General features: G+C 41.7%; 1 protein-coding gene across 3 annotated transcripts in view; it reads left to right on the forward strand.

Moving 5' to 3' along the window:
• The window catches only part of ADCY8 (adenylate cyclase 8), a 183,106-nt gene that overhangs the window by 37,365 nt on the left and 124,103 nt on the right, over positions 1-21,638 (forward strand). For all 3 annotated transcript variants that reach the window (XM_045008218.1, XM_045008219.1, XM_045008220.1), the window contains exon 2: positions 13,122-13,271. In XM_045008218.1, the coding sequence (XP_044864153.1) occupies positions 13,122-13,271 (150 nt within the window). The remainder of the gene's footprint in view (positions 1-13,121; positions 13,272-21,638) is intronic.

Here is a 21,638-nt window from a genome sequence, read left to right on the forward strand (position 1 = left end):
TTTGCTTCTGGCTGCCTCAGATACTTATTTACAGTTACTTCAGCCAGTGGGCAAGAGATTGTGGTATGCGGAGAAGCATCACTTTTTCTACCACTCAGTGCAGCCTGACACAGGATCAGGTCCCAAGTCAGTAGCATTGACAAATGTAACTAGTTATGTTTTAAACTAAGCAGAAAAGCTACTAAATGTGCTAGGGTTTCAAAATTATCAATAAGGATATATAGGGAGAAAAATAGGGATGTGAATTTTCCCTTTTTAGTTCTGCCAAAATGCGCTGGTCTAGAAGAAGTTTTAGGAGGGACAGAATGGAAAGGGGATTAATATTCAGATGAAAAATAGACTGCCCACCTTAAATAGGGAGTTTTGCATGCCTGTAACCATGTAAAAATGTGTGAACAGATGGTGATAATGTGTCATCCCGTACAATGAACAAAAGATATAGCCGTCAGACTGCATTCGGTAGGGATGAGACCTTCTTTCCCGGCAGCTATTCTGCTCTCACTGACCTCCCTCTGACCCTTTACAGCTCAGGTGTGGTCCCACCTGTAATGCTCCTTTTTTTTCTCAGAAATTGCTTTCCATGGCTGCATGACCTCTCACTCTATCTAAACCTCTGTCTATCCAGGCCTGAGACTATAAAGGGTCAGAGGGAGGTCAGAGGGAGGTCAGTGAGAGCAGAGTAGCTGCCAGGAAAGAAGGTCCCCTGCAGTAATCCCTCAAGGAAGAGCGGGCAGGGAATGGGGACGAGGACTGGGATCGGGACTCAGCCGAGACAGTTCCTCGTGGAGGATGGGCTGTGCCCAGCTTAAGGCTTGGTGGAAGATTTGATTTGTGTTTGCTTTAGAACTTTGTAAATAAAGAAACCAGCCCTCAGGCAGGGCTTTGATTGCATGAGAAAGATTGTGTGGGGTTTGCATAAGGACCCCTGAGGAAAAGGAAGTTGGGGTGGGGGCACTGGAGAGTCACCCTTGTCTTGAAAGGGAGCTTGGGGGAGGGGCAGTCAACCCTGTTCCAAGGAAATATTCATACATCTTTCCTCATTTATCTGGGGGTGCAGGGAGTAGCCCCGAGCCTTCCAGTGTTCCAGACAGTCCTTGATGTCTGGTCACTTTAGCATTTTTATGAAAAGACAGACTTGTCAAAACTCCAGAAATATGTACTTTTCCTAGGGTTATGCCTAAATACTAGACTAGCTCAAAATGAGTTAGCGGTGATTTGTTGAAAATGGCTTGGCATTTAGGGATGTTCAGTGGCACTATCAGGGTTACATTTTAGCTTGCCTGCCTCAATGCATCACTCAGGTTGTGTCGCTTGCTGTCACTTTGTGGCTGATAGGACATGATTTGCCTTCCAGACCTAATGTATGGGCAGTGTATTGCAAATGCCCTGCCTTAAGTGGACAGCTGCTCTGCCAAATTGCATGTTTCGAGTTACCTATGAACAATTTGCTCTAACATTTAATTTTCTGCATTTCTGATGGATTTGATGGAAGACTGAAAGAGGGAAATAGCCATGTTTTCATAACAGAATATTACACCTCTTGCTGTGAATATTAAAAACACATTTCTGAATTTTGTTTTTGATCTAAAAACATGACAATTGACTTTATGTATATGTATCATTGTTCTGGGGGAAAATATGCTTTGTTTTCTAAATTGTCAACAAAAATGAAAATGACATGCCCTTGTGTTGCTTTTGTTTGCTTTTGCAATAGCCCAAAGAAGGAAAAAATGTCAGAGACCATCTGTTCTCAATGTAGATAATCAGGGTATGGTGCAGATTCTGCATATGGATGGGTAGGCACAATCCCCTTTGGAACCTATGGCTGTAATGGACAGTCAAGGTTAGGCTGTGTTCTTGTGTATGAGAGGAGCTGAAGTACTTATATACACACTAAAACAATGAGGAGTCTGGTGGCACCTTAAAGACTAACAGATTTATTCGGGCATAAGCTTTCGTGGGTAAAGAAACCCATTTCTTCAGATACATGGAGTTAGTCTTCAAGATGCCACTGGACTCCTCGTTGTTTTTGTGGATACAGACTAACATGGCTACCCCACTGATACTGATATACACACTATGAACACTTGTATTTCTAGGAACCCACAACTTATCTGTTGACTAGCAGCACTGAGGTCAGAATTCCATAAGAACTCGGATCCCACATATACATCTAAATAAGGGCTGATTGGGTTCTGATCTCCTTTAGAAAAATCTGGCCATCAGGGCCACAACAGGGGCTGAGCTCCTGAAAATCTGTCCCTGAGCTCTTTTGAAAATTTTGCACTAAATTGTCATTTCCAGAAATTAAATTTCCAAGAGGTAATACCTGCACAAAATGATGGTGCTTACACTTAACAATCCAGCAAAGGACCTCATTGGAACCATGAGGACATGCGTTTGCCTAAACTGAGCTGACTCAGAATCAAACCTCCCAATCTTATTATTCTTATTATTGATTTGTATTTCACAGTACTTAAGAGGGTTGGATAGCTCAGTGGTTTGAGCATTGGCTTTCCTTTCTAAACCCAGGGTTGTGAGTTCAGCCCTTGAGGGGGCCACTTAGGGATCAGGGGCAAAATCAATATTTGGTCCTGCTAGTGAAGGCGGGGGGCTGGACTCAATGACCTTTCAGGGTTCCTTCCAGTTCTATGGGATAGGTATATCTCCATATTATATTATTATAAGAGCTCTGGTCATGGAACAGGACTCCGTCATGCTTGACTCTGTACAAACACGCAACAAAAAGACTGTTCCTGCCCCAAAGAGCTTACATTCTAAGTCTTCTATCTGTAACCAGGGTCCTTTTTTCTCCCACCTGCCCCTCGCAAGTATGTTATATCCTCACTCATCTCTCAAGTCCATCACTTACTTTGCAAACTCGTTGAGGCATCTAGAACAATTATGGGTGTACAATAACAGTCATCCCTTACGTGAGTACCAATAGAACATGTAGTATACCTGTGGCCTGGATGATGCAGGGGATTAATAATGGTCTATGGAGCCTTTCCTCCTATGTCAAGTTAGTAAATCAAGCCTGAGTCAGTCTGTATTAACTGAAAGTTATGACAGCGGCTCAGTGGCCTTTGCAAAACAAGTTAGTGGTCTCCATTCAGTTCCTGGTGGAGAGAGGTCCATACGTTAAAAAGTAAATGCCACAGATATTAGTACTTGGCAGCGTCCACTGAGAAACCAAAACTGAAAGAGCATGAAGAGTAATTTTGTCCTCTAAAGTGCTGATGCGTGCTTTTCCAAATCCATTGATCAGATGGGGATGGGACACTTGCATAGCCAACAGTTCCTGTTCTATCCAAAGCAGAAGAGTTCAGCCTCCATAGCTATCAGTCCAACACATCACAACTCCCACCATTAATTAATTAGTCTGAGCCAGTATAAGTGATATTAAATGAACATGTTGAATAATATCTCTCCTTACACTGAGTAACCAAACCCCAGGTGAACTGCAAGAGAAGGGGGTAAATGAGACTTTGGAGACTATTTTATTAAAGAAAACAACTTTGTGGCAAACAGCTATTTTTAGTTTAATAACTAATGATTATTCAAAATGTTTCATCAAACCTAATTAACCAATAATAATTACCATAGCAACCACTGCTTTATATGGCACATACTGAAAACATTCTTAAAGAAACACAACAGCTTTCATTTCCACTGCTTACCTATCCCCGGTCAAAAAGTTCTGTAATGTGCTGGTGGAACCAACCCAAACTTAAAATATGGTATAGGAAAATAATAAAGTTATTACATGTGGAATTGCTTTTGGGAACATGTTGGACCTTCTGTCTCTTTACATTTTTCCCCTCCTTTAAGAATGTTCTGTTGTAGTTTTATTTTGCAATTGGTTTTATTTGGCCTCCAGAAGCAGTTTGGCTGTTGAACTGCTATTTTCTTCTGTTTGTTAATGTACCTCTTCTTCTACTCACAGCGCCAGTCTGCTGTCTCAGTTCTGCTTCTAACAGACATTTATCATCAGTTTCATTATGTACGCTAGTGCTTTGGGATCATGTGCTTTTGCAGAGCACTTTAGGGTATTTGGCTACAATAAGGGATAAAATATTTTTGTTAAGGTATACCTGCATTGCCGTAGAAGGTGTGATTTCAGATGAGGTAGGCATATCTGTGCTAGCTTTAATTTAGTTAACTGTTAAAAATTGCAGTGAAGATGCAGCTGCACAGGCTTCAGCACAGGCTGTGGAATCCTGGGTATGTACTCATGTTGCTAGCCTGCACTGCGGTCTCTGTCACTGCCTCATTACTGCTATTTTAAGCTTCCTTAGCTAGATTAAATCGAGCATGGATTTGCCTGCTTGAGGTGCAGTCACACCTCTGATTGCAGTGTAGACGAAGAGCTTCAATTCTCCTCTGGTTTTCAAAATTCTTCACGGACTTTGTCAACTTTCTCTCTCTAATCTCGGATCTATTCTATCTCTCCCTTCTCCTTCTCCTCTCTGTGTCCTGCAAGTGACTCTCAACTAGAGTTGGTTGAACTATTCATTATGAAGAATGTTTGTCACCTATCTACCCCCCTCTTGTTGGTTAGTTAATCACTAACCCACTGATTCTCGTAATCTTCATAACACATTCATAAATATTTAGCAGAAACTTTGAATCAATCATTTTCAGATGATGAGCTCCTTGGAGAGTGTTCTCTTTGATTATGGGCTGTTCATTTATTGCTTATCCTCCCTGCTTAGATGACTGAATCTTTTCAAACAAGAGAATAATGAATAGCAAAAAAGCAAACAACACATGTTCTGGTTGGAAATTTTGGATGCAACATTACGCATGCTAAAACTTTCAGGATTCACAAACTTTTCTGTTTGGACCTGCCAGTTGTCCAAATAATGGATTATGCTACCCTGCAAATGAAGTCAAATCGAAGCAAGTGCTTTTATTTGCAGATATAGCCACAAGTCAGTGTGGCGACTCTTGGATCAGCTCTGTTTTCAGTAGCTAGGAACTACTTTCCCACTTGGGCCGTTTTGACGTTTCTTCTTTCTGAACCATTGATTCACTCTCTCTCTCACTCTCTCTCTCTCTTCAGATCAGCCCCTCCTCTATCTTTTGCCTGTGGTTGTGATTAATTCAGCTCTAACCCACAAACCTACTGGCATACCCCACTGTCCTATTAATGAATATTCCCTTTTTCCATTCTCTTTATTTACTGTAGTTCCTTCTTTGACTAACACTTCCTCCAACTGTGTTTGAATTGCTCTTCGGCTGAGATCTGCTGCTCCCAAATATATTCCAAATGTTATTGGGTTTCATTTCTTTTAACAAAGCACTTTGAGATACTCTGCCTGGCAGGCACCAGACAAAAATGAATTGAATTGAATCATTGTCCACTTTCACAGCTAAACTTACCTTGTGTGTTTGACTTGGCTTGCTCACATTGCATTGCCTTTGTTTTTATATTGACTTTGTAAAGTGCCCCCGAGGTGCCTGCGGGAAGGACATTTTATAAATGTAAATTTCATTTGATTTGACAAGAGACTTCTTTGTGAATCAAGCTCTTAATTATCTCCTGAGTGATAGAGGGCTGTTAGATTTATAGGATGTAGAGATATGGGGAGTAAAAATTATAACAGCAGTTCTAGTTACCTGTGGATACTTTAGCATAACCTTCTTTATTTATCCACCCTTGTTATGAGACTCTCACCCAGTGGAAGTAGCTCTGATTTTGCAGTAATGATGTCTCCCCAACCATTGCATTGATGGACACTTTCTTGTTTGCAGTTATATAATATCTAATATGCAGATCTCCCCGTAGCATAATTTTACATCTACCAGCACTGTACATGGCTTTTTATGTCACTTTATAGCCCAGCTGCATCTGTTTATCCAAAGGCTGGGGGAGAAACAAGAAGGGTCAAGGGACTCTTAACTGATCTGAAAAGGTTTTCTTTTTCTTAACCCTCTCATTCCTTCTGTGTTGGCGTCTATTGTCTCCAGTACAGTAGAAAGGACATGGTGTGGTCCACAGCTTATAAAATCACAATTTGGCTTTGGCATATGGCCAGGCTATTCAGTGGAAATCTCCCAGGCCTTTTGGTACCAGCCATGTTGTGTGGGTGGTAGAGGCGCTAACAGCGAAAGACTCAAGTCTTTTTTTACAAGACCCAGATTCTTCCACCCTTACATTGAGAAGTACCTTACTCTGCAAGTGGTTCTGTTGGTTTCAGTCAGGCTACTCTGTGTAAGGATGGCAGAAAGTGGCTCCAGCTAAATAAGTCATTCCTTCACCTGTAACATGTTTTCTTTAATGCCCTTTGTCCAAAATTAGACCGTGCAGTCATTGTACGTAATTGAAGGCAAGTCTACTGCCCATATTCTGTGAGCAGTTCCGCTGAAGCTGGTGGAACTAGTTATGAACTTAAGTATCAGTAAATAAGGGGCCAGAACTGGCCCTACCAGAACATACAGTTAATCTATCAAAAACTGGACTAACTGTACTCTGCAAATCTGGAAGATGCTTGTCTGTGTAAGGTAAATTGGCCAACCCTTTTTAGAATGTGTATGTTGGGGACGAATGGGATTGAACGCCAGGTTTCCAAATAAAGTTGTTTCTTGATGTACTGAGGGATCAGTATTAGAGCTGGTCAAAAATTTTCTGTTTAAACTGTGTTTTGATGGAAAATTGGGGGGTTGATTAAATGAAATTTCATGTGGAAAATGTCTGCTCTCTGGATATTTTCAGGTTTTTCACTGAAAAACCAAACACCTGAAAGTCAAATATTTCATTTGAAAACCAAAATATTTTTGATTCTGAAATGCTGAATGTGATGCCTCATAAGGGTTATAGTTTGTGTGCCTCATGCCCTGTTCTCTGCAGCTCTGAGATGTAGTATCCCAGTGTCACAATGTTAGGGAAGTTAGAACCAGATTCTGTTAGCCTTCCTTCTTGAGTAGTTGCATTGGCTTCAGTGGGTTTCAGTGATCAAGGGTTTCAGGAGTTTCTGGCTCTTAGGAAATACTGTCATCTCAAAAAAAGGAAAATAATATACCCTTTATTGCAAAGTTTCCAACAATCTACTTTGTTTGACTGTAGATTTCCCTGCATACGCTAGAGAGAGAGTCCAGTTACGAGAGAGGTATCTGCTCTGGAACAAGACAAACTTGGAAAAGAAAACGAACACATTATCCAAGCATTTGAGGATTTAAATTCCATTGTAGCGTACATAAAGCAGTCAGTCAGAGTTTAAAGCAAAAGTGAAAGCAGTAGCAGATCCAGGAGGAAGCCCTCTGCAAAATCCAAATCTCTCCCATGAGGGTTGTTACCCTCTATTCTATTTAAATCTATCCATTAATTATCATTAACAACACATTACCTCATTAATATACATAAAGTAACATTAAGAGGGCATGTGTCACGTGTAGGAATCTGCTTGTGTAACACTAATGGGAGTGGCAGAGCTCCCTGCACACTGCACTGAGGGCAAATTTATTTTCAATAGTTCCCACTCCCTTGTACCACCTGAATGTTGCCAGAGGATCAGAATCTTGCAGCTGAGAATTGCCCTGGCAGAGACAACTCCTGCAACAACTGGTTCCCCGGCCAACAAGAGAGTGCAAGTCGGGAGAGGGAGGGACTGTAACAGAATTGGAACTGGTCTGTATTAATTTATGATTACCCTCGGTTATTGGGATTTTCACTGTATGTGTAATGATCTTGGGGCTCATTAGATAAACCAGTGAATGAGACAGGAATAAAACTTTAATAAAACAAACTGGAGAGCTTCTGTAGTGAGCTGCTGCACCCAGCCATGTGGTGTTCCCAACCCCTGCCTCCAGGGCACATCTCCAAATTCCTATGTTCCTAATACTGTCCCTTATGAGGAGTATCTCCAGATTACAATCTTATACAAACAGCTAATAACTCTCTTATAACACATGCATTAAATTCTCAACCCATGTAGTACATTTCCATAAACCCATCAACTACCTTGAGAGGAGAGGTTACTAGCATATCACTCTAGCGTGGTCTTTACCGCTCACTTTCCTCAATTACCCCTTCTCCAGGTGGGTTAGCAAGTCCATGAGTCTTTTAGGGTGTTTAATCTCCCGCACTAATCTTCTAGTATCAGCCTTTCATTAGAGTGTGAGTTGTTCTGTTGTTCCTTGACAGCTTCTCTTTTGTGCACTGACAATAAAGGATCAGTCAGATGGGAAATGCCAGAGTTTACATCTACTGTCAAAGTGTTGGAACTTTCTGGGATTCCTCGTAAATCCCTTTGAATATGTCGAAATGTGTCTCCCTGGTCCATCCGGATTATATAAACCCTTGGATGCAGCTGTTCTTTAATGGTACTCTTTGGCCCCATGTATTAGAGGTGTGATTCCTAAGGCACAGTCTATCACCTGGGTTAAGAGATGGGAGACCTCAGGCCCTTTGTCAAAATAATATTTCTGTTTCCACTTCAGATTTTCTTTCATCTTCCATATGAGTTCATTGTTTCAGCAAGTTATCAGTAACTGGTAAATTAGATCTGACCCTTCTTCCCACTAACAGCTGAGCTGGAGAAAAGCCATTCTCCAGGGGTGTACTTCAGTAAACCAGTAATGTTTTATACGAATCACCCCCACTGTCAAAAGTCTTTTTCATAAGATTCTTTACTGTCCATATAGACCTTTTCACAAGACCTTTTGATTGGGGGTAATTTGGATTTGATGTTTTGTGATGAAAATCCCAGTCTATGGCAAATTGCCTAAACTTTGCACTGGAAAAAATGTGGCACATTATCACTAAAGACTTCATCTGGAATTCCACATCTAGAGAAGATTCCCGTCATGCCAGCTATCACTAGGGTGACCAGATGTCCCCATTTTATAGGGACAGTCACGATTTTTGGGTCTTTTTCTTATAAAGGCTTCTATTAACCCTGACCCCCTGTCCTGATTTTTCACACTTGCTGTCTGGTCACCAGGGACGGCACCAGGCATCAGCGCAGCAAGCGTGTGCCTGGGGCGGCAAGCCGCGGGGGGCTGCGTGCCGGTCGCCATGAGGGTGGGGAGTCAGGCAGCCTTCGGTGGCAATGACTGTGGGAGATCCACTGGTCCCATGGCTTCAGCGGTAATTCGGTGGCGGGTATGCAGAAGGCGCAGAACCGGCAGATCACCCGCAGAAACGCTGCTGAATCCGTGTCGCCAAGGTCGCCTGACTGCCATACTTGGGGCGGCAAAAAGCATAGACCTGCTCCTGCTGGTCGCCCTAGCTATCACTGATTTACTATTAGTACTATGCAGTATGCAAATTTATGGATACAGAGAATAATAATCTGTGACTATTAAATAATCCTTTGATTGCCAGGTAAACAAGTCAGTGCTGACCTTCTCCTAAGAGCTCTGTGGAGCGGAATGCACTTGACTTTTCTGCATTTGGTAGCTACAGCATTTTGCTAAATGATTTCTCTCCGCCTCCCCATTTATGACAGTTTCCCAAAGGCAACACAGTTTGGGGCCATGCTGTGATCCATCTGTGCTCAGTCTTCCCCCTCACAGTGGTTTTCATAGCGAGTGGTTCCACTCTTTGATTTGACCTATTCTGGCTATATTCTTTTGTACTTAGAACATGGGTAACTCCTTCTGGTGAATTTAGTTCTTTGGCTTGTGCTTTCACAGTTTCTGCATATCTGGAGAGCTTTTTCTAAAGTTAAGTCTCCTTCACGGATGGAGCCATTTCTCTCTTAACACATTGTCTTTAATGCCACAAATGTTTTTCCCTGACCAGAGACTCTGTCAGCTCACTAAAGTCTCAGGTTTTACTGAGTTTCCTTTATTCTGTGACATATTGATCAATGGTGTTATCAGTTGTTTGCATGCATATAAAAAATGTTTCTCTCTCAAAGATTTCATTCCTTTTTGGCATGCAATGTTCCTCAAATTTAGTCAGTCAGTATTTTATTTAACTTCATGCTTCCACCTTCTTCAAACTTAAAATTGTTATAAATATCCAGTGCTTTCTCCCCAGCAACATGCAAAAAGATAGATGATTTCACTTTATAATTTTTCTCCTCTGCCCCTATGACAGTTAAATATAATTCAAATCTCTGTTTGAATTTTTTCCAGTTCTCTGCAACATTGCCTGACAATTGCAGACAGGAAAGAGGTTGCAACACATCCATTTTTGTCTTTTTTCCCTGCTTTCTTAAGCTAGTTAAGCTACTACTGTGCTCACCAAATACATGCAAAAGCCTCCATGCCTGGTGCTCCACATGCTTCTCTGGTGCTTCCCTTTGTCTCTGTTTTTAGTTGCAAACATAGGAGTTAACTTCAAAACGACTGCAGTTTCCTTCTCATTCAGCACTTCTGACACCATGTAACCATCTTTGGGTTCATTAAATAACAAACCAGTGAATGAGAAAGGAACAAAACTTGAATAAAACAAACTGGAGAGCTTCTGTAGTGAGCTGCTGCACCCAGCCATGCGGTGTTCCCAACCCCCGCCTCCAGGGCATGTCTCCAAAATCCTATGATCATAATACTGGCCCTCATTGTTATATCCTTGGGGCAGCCGGTGTAGGAAGCAATCACTTGAGGCCAGAGAGCAGGCAGCTAACCAAAACCTCCATTTTATTTACATATATACAGAGAGCACCTCAGCCGGTTGAAACCGGTTGAGCTAACCCATAATAATCTAACTCAGTTGCCATAGCAACAAAACCATGACAACCAAATACACAACACTCATGAGGAAGCATCTCTAAACTGAAATCTTCCACAAACATATCTCTACAGTATGGATCCATCGGTTTAGTTTAATAGGGGGGCTATAAGGAAAAACAAAGAGGAATGTCTCAGGATAAACACTTCTCCACACCCAATTAAGGGATGTTAAGAGATAATGCCAAGATGGGAATATATATGGGAACAAGAGGATTAAAGGACTGTAGCAGTTTAAAGAGGGACACTCTCTCAAGAAAAGGGGGAAGTTATTTGGGTAAACTAGATGAAAACACAGGCACCTGTTACGGGTGACTGAAAAACGTAGGCCTGCCTAGGTTACCATGGGGGGATTATAGAATCATAGAAATGTAGAGCTGGACGGGACCTCAAGAGGTAACTAGTCCAGCCCCCTATGCTGAGAAAGGACCAAGTAAACCTAGACCATCCCTGACAAGTGTTTGTCTAACTTGTTCTTAAAAACCTCTACAACCTCCCTTGGAAGCGTAGTGCGTTGCTTAACTATCTTTATAGTCAGAAAGTTTTTCCTAATATCTAGCCTAAATCTCCCTTGCTGCAGATTAGGCACATTACTTCTTGTCCTGCATCCAGTGGACACGGAGAACAACTGGTCACCATCCTCTTTATAACAGCCCTTAACATATTTGAAGACCATTATCAGGTCTGTCCCCCTCTCCCCCACACAGTCTTTTTTTTTTTTTCAAGACATGCCCAGTTTTTTTAACCATCCTTCATCGGTCATGTTTTCTAAACTTTTAATCATTTTTGTTGCTCTCCTCTGGACTCTCTCCAGTTTGTCCACATCTTCCTTAAGTGTGGCTTCTAAAACTGGACATAGTATTCCACCTCTGGTCTCAGCAGTGCTGAGAAGAATGTTACAATTACCTGCTTACGTACAACACTCCTGTTAATATACCCCAGAGAGATAATAGCCGTTCTCAGCTACAACACATGGGTGATTCATATTCAGTTTGTTATCCACTATGCCCCCCAGATCCTCTTCAGCAGTACCACTGCCTACCCAATTATTCCACATTTTGTAATGGTGCATTTGATTTTTCCTTCCTAAGGGTTTGTCTACACTGGCAATTTACAGCGCTGCAACTTTCGCGCTCAGGGCTGTGAAAAAACACACTCCTGAGCACAACAAGTTTCAGCGCTGTAAAGCACCAGTGTAGACAGTGCATCAGCGCTGGGGGCTGCACTCGTAGCTACGCCCCTCGTGGAGGTGGGTTTTTTAGAGCGCTGGGAGAGCTCTCTGCCAGTGCTCTGCCGCGACCACACAAGCCACGTTAAAGCACTGCCACAGCAGCGCGTTAGCATTGCCAGTGTAGACTAGACTTAAGTGAAGTATTTTGCACTTTTCTTTATTGAATTTCATCTTGTTGATTTCAGACCAAATCTCCTTTTTTTCAAGGTCATTTCAAATTCTAATCCTGTCCTTCAAGGTGCTCTGAATCCCTTCCAGCTTGGTGTTATCCTCAAATTTTATAAGCATACTCTGTTCTCCATTATCCAAGTCATTAATGAAACTATTGAATAGGACCAGACCTACGAGTTTGGTTTGTGAAGGTCTGGGGGAAAGTGAGACAACAAGCAGAATCGGTGATTTTGTAAATTATGCTCACAGGGCAAAATCTCCAGCTAGTGTAAATCAGCATAGCTCGGTTAAAGACAAATTCATAGCAGCTGAGGCACTACTCCATAAAGTTTATTTTAGCTTGGGGCATGCCTGGAGGGGAGAAGAGGAAGAATCCGGGATGCTCCTTCTTCCACTAGCACAAAGTGTGTAGTTCGCAGTTATAGGAGAGGAGAATGTTTTCTTAGCTTTTTTATATGGGAGGGATGAAGTGATACCTCTGTTTATACCACAGCCATGTTGCAAGTATTTGTTTATGCTTTGGGTTTGTGGTTTGGGTTTTGTGTTATTCAGAAATATGCGTGCCAGTTCGTTGTCATCAGCTGATAATGAGGTTGTTTCGAGTGTCAATAATACTAATACAGTAACAACAATAATTCATAATTCAATGGATACACTGCCCTTTTGTCGTTCTTTTTTATGTGGCTCACTTGTCACACCAAGCCAGGAAGCGCATCACAAAGCTGCTTTTACAGACAGGGCTATGGAAAAATAAATTCTGAATTGTGTTTATAACCACACTTGACTAGCGCCTTGTGAGTCAGCTCTTGGATGCATCATTCATGGTTCAACCAGAGTTTATTGCATATTTCTTCCTGCAGGCAGAGTGTGTTTCATATGTTTGACACCTTTAATTAAGATCCAAGAGACTTTTTTCTGCTAACTTTCTTAACTGTTTAGTTTTACAGCCTACATGACTTTTAAGCAGTCTTTTTCCTTTTTAAATGGATATTTTTGTCTCAGTCGTCTGATCAAAGTCCTGTTTTCTTGTCTATTTCAGATAGCGGCTCAGGCAGTGTTATTTATGTGTATGAATACAGCGGGAATCTTCATTAGCTACCTATCAGACAGAGCTCAGCGCCAAGCCTTCTTAGAGACCCGAAGATGCGTAGAAGCAAGACTGAGGCTAGAGACGGAAAACCAGAGACAGGTATCCAGAGAAATGCTGCTACTGTCATATAAATTGGAGCTCATACATCGCTAGGACCAGAGCCTCCTCTTATTTACATGCTTGTAACCTCTTGATGTGAATGGATTTATACTGGTTAAGTGAGGATCATGCTCTATCATTTGCTGTATTTTTCTGACATGACATCTCAAAGGCTTTCATAATGAAATCTCTTCCTTGCCTCATTTGTGCAGAGGAGCCTATTCTATCTGACACCCTTCTCCTGCTCCACCCCTCACTATGCCTCCTGGGTGTATCAGTTAAACTCACTTTGCACCCACCAAAGGATAAATCAATGCCATTATTCTGCATTGCCATTTAAACTAGTTTTAGGACTAATGTGCATTCAACATATAAATTAGGTTGCCGTTTAATTCACTAATGAAATTAGCCTAATGATTTTATTATGTATGAAAATGGTTTTTTTCATATTTCCTTCCCTTTTTGCCAAACTTACATTAAGAGATCCAGAAGTTGTGCAATGTTCTTAACATTCATCTTTGCAGTATCCTGCCGAGACATTGCTTCTTTTTTGGGAAAATCAAACGAATAATTTGAGTTCAGTTAGACACAGATCGGAATATTTTGTTTAGTTGAACTGACTCAAAATGTTTCAAATCAGTTAATATGAAACTGCATTTCCCATCATGGCATATTGCCTCAAGGGAACTCTCCCATGGCTTTGACTCCCTGCAGGACTACATCATTCATAATGCAACTCAGATTCAAGTCTGACCAAGCTTAGTGCTGCTTCATTGGAGTCACATGACTGCTGGTGCATGATGGGAGATGTAGTTTGTCCAGGGAGCCTGGCCCATGGAGGTGAGTGGTGAACAATAACTCTCAGGAGGCACTGCTCCACAACTGGGAAATGCAATTTAATGTTGAAGTTTCTCAAAACAAAATAGGCCAGGTCACTTTAAAAACCAGACTGAAACATTCTGATTTCAAGAATGTCAAAATATTGTGCTTTGACTGAAAGTGTCAAAACAAAATATTTCAATATTTCTGCATCAAATCTTTTGGAATATTTTGTTCCATGAAAAATTTTGAGATTTCAGCTTTTTGTATCAAGCTGGGATAAACACAAATGTTGAAATACTGGAATTTCCTGTGTGATGGAAATTCTGCCTTTTGCTCAGCCCTGCCCTGTCGATACATGCTTTTTTCTTTGATTTCTGAGAATTTAAGGTCATTTTAAGTTGGGGATGTGTACAGAGGTGAAGCAAAGGACTGCACTAAATATGTAACAAAAAATAACTGCCATAATTTACCATATTAGTATGTTGTCTACTTTAGCTGTCATCAGAATTATCCAATGAGTCCCTCATTAGCACAGAAAACTCTTGATTTACTAGGGCCATAAGCCCCCGCTTATACTGCATTTGGTTTTATTTCCCCCCATGCATGTAAACTGGTTAAAGATATGCATATCTTTGTGGTATGTTAGCCACGCTTAACTCTTCTGGTTTCCTGTAACCCTAGGGTTCCCTTTCATCGGAGTGAATGGGGTGATTAAAAGGGAGATATTTTTAGTTGAAATTCTGCTTCCTTCTGTTCAATTCTTTGCCACCAAACTCCCTCCCTCATTTAAAAAATCTCTGTCCTCCCATTCCCTATACCATGGGGTAAACTGTTCTTTGAGAAACATAAAGCCACCCTGATTCAGAATAAAAATGTCATTATTAAACATAGATTTCATGTTCAGTAGATACACAGTACACTGTGGATCAGATTCTCTTCTGTGCTGTCAGCTGGGCAACATAGTGGATTGGAGCACACAGGGATCCCACGATGTCTCCTTGATTCCATGGGTTGATCTGCACTGGTCCCAAGTAAGTTAGAGCAGCCTAGGAACTACTGGATACTACTCCAGATGGCAATGGCCCCCAAGGAACCTTAGAGCAGCTGGAGATTGCTAGAGTACAGTAAACTCTGGCTGTGTCTCTCCCCTTCTCCTTCCTATGGGTAAAATGCAGGGGGTGATGCTGGTGCCAGCTGCATAGGAATGCAGTAGAAAAGCTGGTGTTCTATTGTTCACAAAAAGCAGCATGATCTAGAGCTTTGAACAAGGGACTGACTGCTTGTAAATTTTGAGTTCTAATCTTGATTCTGATATTGACTTGCCGCATGGCCTTGGGCACGTCATCTATCTTTTCCCCATCTGTAAAATGGGGATTATAGTGCATATTTACCACACAGACATTAAGGGGCTGGTCCTACAAACACTTGTAATTATTTGTTCTTTGTATTACTGTAGTGCCTTGGAGCCCTGGTCATAGACCAGGACCTCATTGTGCTAGGTGCTGTACAATTACAGAACAAGAAGACAGGTGCATGCCTCAGAGAGCTGACAATCTAAGTTTAAGACAAGAGACCGCAGGTGGATACAGACAGATGGGAGAGTACAAGGAAACAATGAGACAACATTAGCCAGCATGATACAGATGGCATAAAGCCATTAAATGTTTTGGTGGTGTTTGGGGGATTTTGCATTGATCCTCTAATAAACACCTGCAGATCTATTAGAATACAAATGTTGCACTCATGTTTTAATGGACGAATGCAGGTCTAGATAAATTCCACACAGAAATCTTGCCATTTCCCTTGCAAAAACAGTTTTGCTTATTTCTTTTGACTTTGCTAATCCTAGCTTGTTTTTATGGAATGTGGTGCGAATTCAAGGTGAAACTATCAAAACGATGCTTCCCTCTCTCCCCCCCCCCCCCGACACACACTGTGGTTTTTTTGGAGGTGATTCCATTTTTTCCATGCAGTTCTGAGCTGAAATTGGACAGTTAAATGTGGTAGCATCTGCTGCATATTATGTAATTCTTCTTATTCTACAGCAACTCTTGTTCTCCTTGTCATTGGTATTTTTCATTATAGTGTGGGTCCCTTGCTTTTTTTTAATTGTTATCATTGGTTTTCTCAGCTGGGCACCATATTGTTCTGGAGCACTAAAATTGGCCAAATTCTATTCTCAGGTACATGGGTGTGTACTTGGAGTAACTCCACTGATCCATTGCTCATAGCAAGATACATTAGCATAAATTCTAGACTCGTGATAAATTTACCTACTGCAAAGAAAGCAAATAACTATGGAAATGCAGAATTTTATATATAGGATTATGGGTAAATTTTCAAAAGCCCCTAAGTGACTTAAGAGCATATTTTCAAAAGTGACGTAATCATTTAGGAGCCTAAATCCCATTGACTTTCACTGAGACTTCAGGTAAAATTTGCAATAAGAACATAAAAATGGCCATACTTGGTTGACCAGTGGTCCATCTAGCCCAGTATCCTGTCTTCCGATAGTGGGTAATGCTAGGTGCTTCAGAGGGTATGAACAGAAGAGGGCAATTATTGAGTAATGCATCCCCTATTGTCCAGTCCCAGTATCTGGCAGTCAGTGGCTTAGGGACACCCAATGCATGAGGTTGCATCCCTGACCATCTTGTCTACTAGCCATTGACAGACCTATCCTCCATGAACTTAACTAGTTCTCTTTTTTTGAACCCGGTTATATTTTTGGACTTCACAGCATCTTGTGGCAACAAGTTCCACAGGTTGACTGTATGTTGTGTGAAAAAAATACTTCCTTTTGTTTGTTTTAAACCTGCTGCTTATTAATTCCATCGGGTGATCCCTGGTTCCTTTGTTATATAAAGGGGTAAATAACACTTCCTTATTCACTTTCTCCACACCAGATTTTATAGACTTCTATCATATCTCCCCTTAGTCATCTCTTTTCCAAGCTGTTTAGTCCCAGTCTTTTTAATCTTTCATCATATGGAAGCTGTTTCATAGCCCTAATCATTTTTGTTGCCCTTCTCTGTACCCTTTCCAATTCTAATATATCTTTTTTGAGGTGGGATAACCAGAACTGCATGCAGTTATCAAGGTGTGTGTGTACCATAGATTATGTAGTGACATTATGATATTTACAATCTTGTTATCTATCCCTTTCCTAATGGTTTCTAACATTCTGTTATCTTTTTTGACTGTCACTGCACATGGAGTGGATGTTTTCAGAGAACTATCCAAAATGACTCCAAGATCTCTTTCTTGAGTGGTAACAGCTAATTTAGACCCAATCATTTTGTATGTATAGTTGGGATTCTGTTTTCCAGTGTTCATTATTTGACAATTATCAACATTGGATTACATCTGACATTTTGTTGCCCAGTCACCCAGTTTTGTGAGATCCAGTTGTAACTCTTCACAGTCTTCTTTGGACTTAACTATCTTCAGAAATTTTGTATCATCTGCAGACTTTGTCACCTCACTGTTTACCCCTTTTCTCAGATCATTAATGAATATTTTGAACAGCTCTGGTCCCAGTACAGACCTGTGGAAAACCTGCTATTTACCTCTCTCCCCTGTAAACACTGACCATTTCTTCTTATTCTTTGTTTCATGTCTTTTTACCAATTATTGATCCATGGGAGGACCTTCCCCCTCTTATATCATAACTGCTTGTTTTGCCTAAGAACCTTTGTTGAAGGACCTTGTTAAAGGCTCTCTGAAAGTCCAAGTATCCACTGGATCACCCTTGTCCACATCTTGTTGACCCCCTCAAAGAATTCCGATAGATTGGTGCATCATGATTTCCCTTTACAAAATCCATGTTGATACTTCCCAAACAAATCATGTTCATCTATGTGTCTGACAATTCTATTCTTTACTATAGTTTCAACCAATGTTCCTGGTACTGAAGTTAGACTTACCAACCTGTAATTGCCAGGATCGCCTCTGGAGACTTTTAAAAAATTGGCATTGCATTAGCTATCCTCCTGTCATCTGGTACAGAGGCCAATTTAAGCAATAGTTTACATACTACAATTAATAGTGCTGCAATTTCATAGTTGAGTCCCTTCAGAACTCTTGAGTGAGTACCAACAGTCCTGGTGACTTGTTACTGTTTAATTTATCAGTTTGTCCAAAAACCTCCTGTACTGACACCTCAATCTGTGAGAGTTCCTCAGATTTGTTACCTAAAAAGAATGGCTTATATGTGTAAATCTCACTCATGTAATCAGCCATGAAGTACGATTCAAAGAATTCATCTAGCTTCTCCACAATGGCCTTGTCTTCATTGAGTGCTCCTTTAGCACCTATATTGTCCAGTGGCCCCATTGGTTGTTTGGCAGGCTTCCTGCTTCTGATGTACCTTTTTTTTTTTTGCTGTTAGCTTTTATGACTTTTCAAGTTCTTTTTTGGCCTGCCTAATTATGACTTGCCAGAGTTTATGTTCCTTTCAATAGCATCTAAGTGACTTAGGAACCCAAGTCTCTTTCACAAAAGTTCCTAAGTCACTAAAGGCCAGATTTGTAAATGTACGTAGGTGCGTAAAGATGCAGATAGCTGCCTAGTGGAATTTTCAAAAGGGCTGAGGCGCCTTCCTCTCATTGGGAATTGGGCATCTAGGTGCTTTTGAAAATCTGACTGGGCACCTATCTACATCTTTAGGCACCTAAATATCTTTAAAAATCTGACCCTTACCCTATACCAGATATGTGGATGGCAGTAGAGTTAAGTAGGGTGAATTTTTGCCACAGTTAATTGTGAGTGATATTGTGATGAGTCAGTAGCATACTTCCTTGGCATTGTTTCTATCTGTTTGATAAACCACAAGAAACCTGGTCAACATGCGACAGTGAAATCCAAAGAAGAGGCTGTGGCCATACTTTTCCCATTTTCACGTAGAAATCAAATTTGAGTTTGCAACTTGGTTTTGGTTAAGATCTAAAACCTTTGACAGCTGGACTGAAAAAGTGAAACATCACTAGTGAAGACTCCCGAATAGGAATATTGAATATGGAAAAAACAAAAGATGAGGTAGTGGAGGTAACACAGCTGAGACAACTTGTTGTGAAGCAGTGGGGCAAGTGGATTTTAACTCTTACCAATATGCATAGGTGACTTATGGGAGGGACACAAAGGGGACACCAGCTAAAGGGGGGTCCGTGACCTCCCTGTGTGCCCCTCACGTTCCCACCCGTGACTCCTCCCCACCCCCATCCCGGGGCCCCCACGCTCTCCCCATCTCCTCCCCATCCCACGTTACCTGGGTGGGGGCTTTGTCCTCCTGCTGCGCCGGATACTAATTTCAGTGGATACCGATTTCTGAACCGCAGGGCTCTCCTGGGAACCGCAGTGGCGAAAGGAGCAGGACCGTACCGCCCCCAGTCCCACCTCCAGCCCTGTCCTCCAGCAGGGCTGTACAGACCCCGGACAGGAGATGCAGCTACGTGGAAGGGCTGGGGGCAGGGCTGGGGGCTGGTCCAGCCGTGCCAGAGGAGCTGCCGGCGTGGGGCTGCCTGCAGCCCCAGGTTCTGCTCCTTTCATCTCTCCGGTTCCCGGGAGATCTTGACGGTGTTCAGTGGATACAGAATATGGCTTTCCGGTACAGCATACTGGCAATACATATCTTAATGGTACAGCGAATCTGACCGTACTGGCTTACTTGCACCACAGTTGTGAAGGCAATTGTATGTAGCAGGTTGATGATACTGGCCAGCAGGTTAATTCATCCATGGAATGGTGAAACACACTCATCCACCTGGGCCTGAAAACTATGGATGTTTCAGACAACAAAAATGCTAATATTAAAATACAGCCCCCCCATGTATAAACAAAGCATATCTTGTCAGCCAGATTTTCAGTGGATGTAAACCATCACAGCTCCATTGACTTCACTGATTTACACAAGATGAGCCTCTGGCCCAGTAAGTTACTTTAAGCATTACAAAAAGATTTATGACCAGTGCTCCACTTATCTTGTCAACAGAATATTTAAAGACCAACATAGAGTGTTTTTTCTTTCTTACTTGGTGTTACCTCAAAGACAGAATAGATAATTCTGCTTTCATTATGGCAAGGCAATGAAAATGAAATGTGGGATATATACTTGAATATATACTACACAATTTTCAAAAATAATCATAACACAGATATGTAGTTTGCCTTAGTGCTAAGGTTTTGTATACTTGCTACCAGGGCAGAGTAGAAAGCTTCACTGAGATGAAAATGAAATTTGTTCTTTATTTAGCCTCTGTTCCTAACTTGCAAATGAACCATATAATAAACACACACATACATACTGGGGTAATGTCCCTATGATTATTGCATTAATGATACTCTTTTATCTTCCTTACCTTCTCTTTATCTAGTAATTGATCTCCACTGGAAACTTGTCAGATAAAATCAATCTTTAAATAGCTCTATTTAAAAATAAACAAATCTCCCAGAGAATTGTGCCCTTTCCTTCCAAAAAAATTTGCTGGTCTGAAAACTGCCATTGTGAAGGGTGGATAAAATTCAGATGTGCACTAGTGCAAACTCTCATGACTCAAGTCTGGAAATAGACATCGTAGAAGGGGAGACTTCCTTCTTCCAAATAAGGCACAGCTCTCAAAATAAAACCTCAACATTACAACATTATTATATGTAGAAAATCTATTTTAGTTAACCTTTGCAGGCCACTACAGTGTGTTAGTTAAAGTTTTCTTCTCCACCCAAGATCTACGTAGTTAGACTCATTTTATTAAGCAAGGCTGGCTTTCTTGGTGGAGTGATATGGGACCTGATCCAAAATCCAACAGAGTCACTGGAAAGAATCCCATTGACATTAATGGGCTTTCAATCAGGCTCATGAAGACGTGTGCCAATAAAAAGTTTAAAAAAACCTTTCTAGTCCAGTGGTTCCCAAACTTGTTCTGCTGCTTGTGCAGGGAAAGCCCCTGGCAGGCTGGCCCAGTTTGTTTACCTGCCGCGTCCACAGGTTCAGCCGATCGCGGCTCCCAGTGGTTTGCTGCTCCAGGCCAATGGGAGTTGCTGGAAGCGGCGGCCAGTACATCCCTCGGCCCACGCTGCTTCCCACAGCTCCCTTTGGCCTGGAGCAGCGAACCACAGCCACTGGGAGCCACGATCTGCTGAACCTGCAGGACATCGCAGGTAAACAAATGGGCCTGGATGGTCAGGGGCTTTCCAACAAGCGGCACAACAAGTTTGGGAACCACTACTCTAAAATATTTTTCTCTGAAATGTGTGATGCAGGCAGAATGCATGATGGTGTCTTGTGGCATAAGAACTCTATGGGCACTTGTTTGAGATGACCAGCTTAACCTACAATGTGTCTCTTGGGCCTGGTCTACACGGGGGATGGTGGGGAGGAGGAATTGATCTAAGATACACAACTTCAGCTACGAGAATAGCGTAGCTAAAGTCAACGTATCTTAGATCGACTTAGATTGACTTACTTTGCATCCTCATGGCGCGGGATTGATGGTTGCCACTCCCCCATCGGCTCCGCTTCTTGCCCTGGTGGAGTTCTGAAGTTGACGG

The sequence above is a fragment of the Mauremys mutica genome, chromosome 2 (genome assembly GCF_020497125.1).
Source record: "Mauremys mutica isolate MM-2020 ecotype Southern chromosome 2, ASM2049712v1, whole genome shotgun sequence".
NCBI classification, from domain to species: domain Eukaryota; kingdom Metazoa; phylum Chordata; order Testudines; family Geoemydidae; genus Mauremys; species Mauremys mutica.